Source organism: Rhincodon typus, chromosome 36, assembly GCF_021869965.1.
Source record: "Rhincodon typus isolate 14 chromosome 36, sRhiTyp1.1, whole genome shotgun sequence".
NCBI classification, from domain to species: Eukaryota; Metazoa; Chordata; class Chondrichthyes; order Orectolobiformes; family Rhincodontidae; genus Rhincodon; species Rhincodon typus.
The window spans coordinates 6,830,472-6,839,073 of NC_063367.1; the positions used below are offsets into that span (position 1 = coordinate 6,830,472).

At 43.2% G+C, this 8,602-nt stretch overlaps 1 protein-coding gene across 1 annotated transcript in view; it reads right to left on the reverse strand.

Moving 5' to 3' along the window:
* Window positions 1-809: 809 nt before the first annotated feature.
* The window catches only part of ice2 (interactor of little elongator complex ELL subunit 2), a 99,584-nt gene continuing 91,791 nt past the window's right edge, over window positions 810-8,602 (reverse strand). Inside the window, exon 15 of the mRNA XM_048617030.1 lies at window positions 810-1,664. Coding sequence (XP_048472987.1) covers window positions 1,458-1,664 — 207 coding nt within the window. The 3' untranslated portion in view covers window positions 810-1,457. The remainder of the gene's footprint in view (window positions 1,665-8,602) is intronic.

Below are 8,602 nucleotides of genomic sequence, written 5' to 3' on the forward strand. Positions count from 1 at the left end.
CACTTAATAGTAGGGCCCTGGGGAATGTTGCCAAACAAAGAGACCTTGGGATGCAGGTTCACAACTCCTTGAAATTTGGAGTTGCAGGTAGACAGGGTGGCATTTGGTGTGCTTGCTTTCAGTGCATGTTACAGCTATACACGACATTGATTAGGCCACTTTTGGAATACTGTGTTCAGTTCTTGTCTCCCTGCTATAGGAAAGACATTGTTAACCTTGAAAGGGTGCAGAAAAGATTTACAAGGATGTTGCCAGGGTTGGAGGGTTTGAGCTGTAGGGAAAGGCTGAATAGGCTGGGGCTATTTTCCCTGGAGCATCGGAAGCTGAAGCGTAACCTTATAGAGGTTTACAAAACCATGAGGAGCATGGATAGGGTGAATAGACAAGGTCTTTTTCCCAGGATAGGGGAGTCCAAAACTAGAGGGGCATAGGTTTAAGGTGAGAGGGGAAAGATATGAAAGGGACCGGAGAAGCAATTTTTTTGCATGGGGTGGTGCGTGTATGGAATGAGCTGGCAGAGGAAGTGGTAGGGGCTGGTACGATTACAACATTTAAAAGGCATCTGGCTGGGTATATGATTAGTGAGGGTTTGGAGGGATATGGGCCAAATGGAACTAGATTAACTTAAGATGTCTGGTCAGCACCAATGAGTTGGACTGAAGGGTCTGTTTCTGTGCTGCACAACTCCTTGACTTCTGATTTTCAGCATTCTTCTGTCATTGAGGCTGTTTATTTGCTTGTTGGGAGGCTCCACGAGTGCAGAAAAGCATCTGGTAAATGGGAATACAAAACCACAACACCGCATTTTCCTGTACTGACGGCTTTTATTAAAAAAAAATGTATATTAACAGAAATGTAGAAGTATAACAAGAAAAATGTGTTAAAAACAAGCTGAGAAGCCTGTGATTTACAGTGTTGACGTACTATGTGTAACTTACATGTCAGGCTATGTACTGACTTGAATGAGGCTTTTTGTTTCTGAAATGAGTTGAGAGGCTGCACCCTTAACGGCTGGTCATTGAATGAGTCACTCCCCAAACTTTTGTTCACTGTAACCACATTGCGAAGAAAATCATCTTCATGCAGGCTATAGTCTGTGACAGTGAATACTGAATCTCATTTTAAAAAAAGAAACAGTTGAACTTGGAGAGTGACCTCATTTTTAACTCGGAAAAAGCAGAAGCCAATCTGTGCTCCTTACGATCGCTTACCAGAGCCAGGCTACGCTCCCAGTTCAGTGCGTGGTCCTTGCAAGGGATAAGGAGAAATAAGTGTGCCGAAGTGTGCACTGCTGTTCAAAGGTTGGCCCTCTGACAATTCCTTCAGGTCTCTCCCTGGTTTGTCCAGGAAAAGGCTGACCAGGATTGAGGAAGAGGAAAGGCTGAGGGCTGCCCTCCCTCAGTGAGAATCCCACATGATCAACAGATAGCCCTGGCACCGCCTCACGTTCCCCGGTCTCACTGCGCCTTCACGCCCTGTGCCTTCTTCAGTTTCTTTTCTTTCCACCACAGTTTCCGATTCGCTCTCTTCCCTTTATTCTTCTTCTTCTTCGGCACCACCCCTTCGGTTCCAGTGTGTTGGGCTGGTGGGCGATGACTCCTTGTTTCCATAGTAACCGTCTTATTTCGAGCAGGAATGCCTCTGTTTGCTTTGACCACACCCATCTGGAAATGAGAAACCAGACAGATTTTCATGTAACTCATTATCACAACACAGTGTGTGCAGTTCTCACAGAATATTACATTGTTTTAACACAACCTCAGACCGGGGAAAGCCTGCCTAACACAGAGAGCTGTTCATTTTTATTCCAAGACAAATTTAACCATTTTAGGGCTCCTAATATATTGTATCATGCATCACAAGTAAAAGCTCCCCAACACAGCAACTGGAAGGCTATCTATTTGTAGTCTGGGTTTGGGCAAGAACGTCATCTGAGACAAGACAGGGCAACACCACTGTCTAACGTAGCCATATCTCGTAAATGACGGAACTGCTGGAAGCCAAGCGCTGAAGGAATGAGGCAGATCAGTATTTCACAACTGACTTCTTTTGTTATCATGTTGTGGCAACTAGTGAACTCTTCTACCATTAGACCACAGGAGCAGAAATAGGCCATTCAGCCCATCGGGTCTGCACTGCCATTCAACAAGCTCATGGTTGATCTGATAATGCTTGACTCCACTTTCCTGCCTTTCCCCTATAACCCTTGATTCCCTTCCTGATTAAAATTCTTGTCTGCCTCACCCTTGAATATACAATCAGAATCCCTACAGTGCGGAAAGAGGCCAGTCGGCCCATCGAGTCTGTATCGACCCTCTGAAGAGCATCCCGCCCTGAAACCCTGCATTTCCCATAGCTAATTCAACTAGCCTTCATATCCCTGGACACTATGGACAATTTACCAAGCCCAATCCACCTAACCTGCACATTGTTGGACTGGCGGGGAAACCAGAGCACCCGGAGGAAGCTCACGCAAACAGAGGGAGAATGTGCAGACTCCCAGGTTGGGATTGAACCCGGGTTCCTGGTGCTGTGAGGCAGCAGTGCTAACCACTGAGCCATCGAGCCACCCCATAGAGTGCTGTGTATAGTTAATGACCCACTCTCTGCACTAAAGAATTCCACAGATTCATTACCCTCAGAGAAGAAATTTCTCATCTCTGAGCCTCCTCATGGAGATTATGTCCTCTGGACTTAGACTCATCCACAGAGGAAACAACCTTCCAAAGCCTACCCTGTCAAGTCTCCTAATAGTCCTGTACATTTCAATAAAGGTCACCTAACATTCCTCTAAATTCTGTTGAGGCTCAACCTACTCAACCTCTCAAAAGCAGAAATTGCTGGAGAAACTCAGCAGGTCTGTGGTGAGAAAACAGAGTTAATGATTCAAGTTCAGTTCTGAAGAAGTCACTAGACTTGAAACATTATGTTTCCTCTGCACAGACCCAGCCAGACCTGCCAAGTTTCTCCAACAATTTCTGTTTTAGTTCTCCAGCATCTGCAGTTCTGTTTTGTTTTACTACACAACTTCTCCTGAGAAGACAGTCCCTCCATACTAGGTTATCAATCGAGTAAACCTTCTCTGGACTGTCTCCAATGTCAGTGTATCTTGCTTCAGATGAAGGGCCCAAAAATGTTCATAGTTTTTCAGCTGTGGCTTGATTTTTGCTAAAGCTCCACAAGGCATTACTTTTCTACTTTTGTACACCATTCCTTTTGGAACAAAGGCCAATATTCTATTCATCTTCCTTATCACCCACTTAACTTGGATGCTACTTTTTCTTCGTGATTCATGGGCGACAACTCCCAAATCGCCATCTACAGCTTTCTGTTGTCTTGTCCCATTTAAATAATGTTCAACTCCTCTCTTACTCCTGTCAAATTGCAAAACCTCACATTTCTCCACATTATATTGCATTTGATAGCCAACTCTGATCTCTAATACAGTTTCAGAGTTTACAACTCTAGTTAACAACCAGCTCAGCAGCTTTAATCTAGTAAAGCATCCCAAGACTTTGCACTGGGACGTTACCTCATAAAACTAACACCAAACCACATCAGGAAATGTTAGGATAGGTGATAAAAAGCTCAATTGAAGCAGCAGCTTAAAGACAGCAAAGTACAATAAGGGGGTGAGAATTTTGAATTGAAGGACCTAATGAAGTCTTAGTTTTTAGTTATTCCAATTCTATCTGGGATAGCCTTGCAACGTCAGGGCGAACACAACATGTACCGAGAATGACAAACTTGTGTCAAAAAATGCAGCTGAAACAGAGCCCACATATTCTTTAGAAAGGGGATTAGCGAGTACCTTGAAACAGGAATGTTAAAGGATTCAGGGAACAAATTTAGATTATCCAATGTTCACACAAAAATACAATCGATGCGCTGGTAGTCATCCTTTGAGAATCCTTAGCTTTGGGAGAAATCCTGAGACAATCAGAAAATTGTCAAGCTTATTCGAAAAGGTAAGGACACAAAAGACAGATAACTCTGAGACAGTTAGATTAAAATTGAAATTGGGAAAATGTTAGAAACTATTACAAAGAATGGTTTGGCAGAGCACTTAGAAATATCGAATATAATCAGCACGGCTTCATGAAAGACAAACTAGGCCTGAAAAGCTCATTAGAATTTTTTAAGGAAGTAACAAGCAATATAGACAGAGGGAGAATCAGTAGATACAATATATATGAATTTTCAAAAGGTGCTCGATAAGGTACCTCTATGAAGCTACTCCATGAGACAGGAGTCCGCAATGTGAGACAGTAAAATAGCACAGAAACAGCACTGGGCTATCTAATAGAAAAGAGAGTTGGGAGAGGTGGAGCATTTTCAGAACGGCAACCTGTGATAAATGGAGTGCTAGAGGGATTGTGCTGGGACTACAATTATTCATATTACATGTCAAGATTTTGATGAGGGAAGTGAACGTTCTGTTGTCAAGTGTGAAGATGACACAAAAATAGATGGGAAGGCAAGTGGTTTGCATGACATAAAGGGATATAGATCTATTAAGTGAGAGGGAAAAAACTTGGCATTTGGGATACCTTATGGGAAAATGTGAGGTTATTAACTTTGGCAGAAAGAATAGAAAAGGTCATAAGAAATAGGAACAGGAGTAGACTGTTTTGCCCCTCGAACCTGCTTCACTATTTATTAGAATTATGGCTAATCCGACATTACTCCTGTCTACTTTCCTGCCCTTTCTCCGTAACCCTTGATTCCCTGACTGATCAAGAATCTACCTATCTCAAACTTAAATGTAAACAAGGACTCCTCCCCCACTGCTCTCTGTGGGAAGGAGTTCCAAAGCTGTCAACCCTCAGAGAAGAAATTCCTTCTCATCTCAGTCTTAAATTGGCACCCCTTTATTCTGAGACTATGCCCTCTGGTCCTAGACACTTCCAGGAGATGAAACATCATCTTAGCATTAACCCTGCCAATCCTCTTAAGAATTCTATGTTTCAATGAGATCATCTCTCATTCTTCCAAACTCCAGTGAGTATAGTTCCAATCTGTTTAGCCTTTGCTCATCAGACAATCCGTCCATACTGGGGATCATCCTAATGACCGTTCTCTGAACTGCCTCCAATGAACTAATATCTTTCCTTTGATAAGGGGACTAAAACTGCTCCAGTATTCCAGATACGGTCTCACCAGCACCTTGTACATTTACAGTAAGGCTTCCCCACTGTTATAGTCCAATCCCCTTGTAAAAAGGGCCAACGTTCCATTAGCCTTCCTGATAACCTGCTGCCCCCGTGTGCTAGCTTTCTGTGTTTCCTGCACAAGTATAAAAGTCCCTGTGTTGCAGCTTTCTGCAGTTTCACTCCATTCAAATGATATTGTTCTTTTGTTCTCCCTTCCAAAATGAACAGCTTTGCATCTTTCTACATATTACTCCATTTGCCAACTTCCTGCCTATTTACTTAACCTGAAGTTAAGTGGAATATTATTTAAATGGGGACGAAAATTGCAGAAAGCTACAGCACAGAAGGATCTGGGGGTCTTTATGCACGTATCATAAAAAGCTAACACCCAACTTCAGTAGGTATTAGGGAAGGCAAATGCAATGTTGGCCTTTATTTCAAAGATAACAGATTATAAAATTAGAGAGGTTTTACTAAAACTATACAGGGCACTAAACAGACCATACCTAGAACACTGTGAACAGTTTTTGGCCCCTTAACTAAGTAAAGATTTACTGGCATTGGAGGCAATCCAGGAAAGGTACACCAGGTTGATCTTGGCTATAGAGATATTTTCTTATGAGGACACATGGAGTAGGTTGGGCCTGTACTCAGTCGAGTTTAGAAGAATGAGAGGTGACCTTATTGAAACATCAAGATCCTTAGGGAGGTTTGATAAGGTAGATGCTGAGAGGTATTTCCCCTGTGGGACAGTCTACAGCCAGGGGGCATGATCCCAGAGTAAGGGCTTGCATATTTAAGACAGAGATGAGGAGGAAATTTTTTTTTCCCCCTCAGAGTTCTGAATCTGTGGAATTCTTTACCACAGAGGGCTGTAGAGGCTGAGTGGTGGAACGTATATTCAAGGCAGAGATAGACAGATTTTTACATCAGTAAAAGGGCTGTGGAGAAAAGGCAGGAAAGTGGAGTTAGGAATCATCAGACCAGCCACGATCTCACTAAATGGCACAGCACACTCGATGGGCCAAATGGCCTACTTCTGCTTGTATCAGCTTGGGTATTAAGACCAGAAACCATGCTGAAAAATAAAAATCAAACCCTATCCACAGACGTTTGGTATCCAGGTTCTAATTATTAACGGGGTTTGGTGACTGCAAAGTCCAGAGAGATTTTTAAAGGGTCTACAGATAATTAGAACATCCGCTTTAATGGCACAACTGACTCCCACAATGCATTTGTAACTGGAATATGGCTGGATCTTAATTTGCAGTCGTCGGGATAGGGTGGGACAGTGATTTTAGACTGAGAGATGATAACATGGATAAGCCTAGTGCTGATTGGTTGAATTGAAAGAAGCATGCCTGTCCATGACTCAATGCTTATCAAGTGTGAGTTATCTTAAGTCCAGTCCATGAACAATTTCGGGCTTCCACTACCACAGAGATTGATTAAGCAGTCTGCGGACACCAGACTAACAAAGGATCTAATTAATTCCAAAGGCTCTGAAAGTAATGAGAAGTGAAATCAAGTCAAGTAACTGCAACCAATTGGAATTACAATTATTTTGCTCTCTTCATGATGTCAACTCTGACTCATAAAACTACTGGCTTTTGATTTTGAGAGTCAACAATGCTACAACTAATATTTTACCACAATGTAAAGTTTCCTTAGTCCACTAACTGGGTATCCAAAACAAAGACAGATAACAATAGTCAGTCAGAAAGATCCAAAGGAGATAAAGGCAGGTCCATGAGTTAGAGTGGTGTTAGAGGTACCTACCTCTTGCCTTGTACATACGCATGAACAAATAAATTAAAAGTAGACATCGGTCTTTTGGCCCCTTGTGCCTGCTCTTTCGTTTCGATCACGGTTAATATTGTGGTTTCAACCTTCTGTCTCTCTACTTCTAACTTGTTGATTGACAAAGAAGTCAAAGACCCCATCCACCTCAGCTTTCAAAGTAATCATTTGCTGTGCCTTTCTGGGGAAAGAGAATTCCACATGCAGACAACAATCTCAAAGGAAAATGTTTTCTCATCAGTGCCTTAAATGGGAGAAAATTTAACTTCAAACTCTCCCCACTAAGTTCTGGTCTCTTCCATACCATTGGATCTTCTCAGCCTGCACCCTGTCAAGTCCGGTCACTATCTTTTACCTTTCATTGGTTCTGAACTCCAAATGATACACAGGCCCAGCCTGCCCAACCTTTCCTCATAAGATAACATCAGGAATCAGTGCAGTCAACCCTCAGTTCTGTTCTCTTCAGCAACCTGTCCGATTAGAAATAAAAACTGTCACTTGTACATATCTTCCCCTTCGTTAAAAAAAACCCAACATTCCATTTGCCTTCCCAATCACTTGCTGATCTTCACATTGATTTTTTTTTGTGATTCGTATACCAGGACTGTCTGTGTGGAGTTTGCAGTCTGCGTGGGTTTCTTCCGCGTGCTCCAATTTCCTCCCACAGTCCAAAGACATGCAGGTTAGGGTGGATTGGCTGTGCTAAATTGTCCCATAGTGTCCAGGGATTTACAGGTTAGATAGATTAGCCATGAGAAATGCAGGGTTACAGGGATAGGTTAGTGGGATAGGTCTGGGTGGGATGCTCTTCAGAGGACTGGTGTGGACTCAACGGGCCAAATGGCCTGCTTCCACATTGTAGGGATTCTATGATAAATCTTCCCTGGACTGTCTCCAATGTCAATAAATCTTTCCTTGGGTAAAGGGACGAAAAATGCTCACAGTATTTCAGGTCTGACCCTGCATAGTTCCAACTAAACTTTTGTACTCTATTCCCTGTGAAATAAGCTCTAGGGTGTCCGATTCCACATTGCCTGCAAACCCCCCTCCCCCCATTGACCCCCAGACCCCCGTTACTTGGTGGTTCTACACACCATCAAACCAAACCTCTACATGTCCAATGCTGACGGCTGTTTCTTTACCCAATGGGTCCATGATTGCCCTGAATACCCTCCCTCAATCCATCCACGTGCTCAACTCTGTCCACTTTAGAAACCTTTGAGAGTCTCAGGTCTTACTACATTTTCACATCCTGTGTTCCTGTGCCATGCAATGCCCAGAGCTTTTTAAATAACTCAGACACTTCCCTACGTGATGGTGGATAAGGGATTGGGATAGGTGGATGGGGCCAAAGTTTGAGACAGGGGAAAGCCTGTAGCCATCAAACAAGGCATCAGTGATATTGCAATGCCAGGGGCTGACTCACAGGACAATACACAAACTCACTGCCTGTCTGTGCAGAGTCAGAGCTAATGCAGGCCAGGATCACGACCAAGTTAAAACTCAACGTTGATCAGCTTTAAGGGATCAGACGGAAAGATAGCTCCGTGAAATTTACCACAGCAGTGAGCCAGCAACATTCTGTACCTCAGCTTCACAGAGTGTATGCGTGGGGAGGGGGGGGAGGACAGAACAGAGAGCGCGGGGGG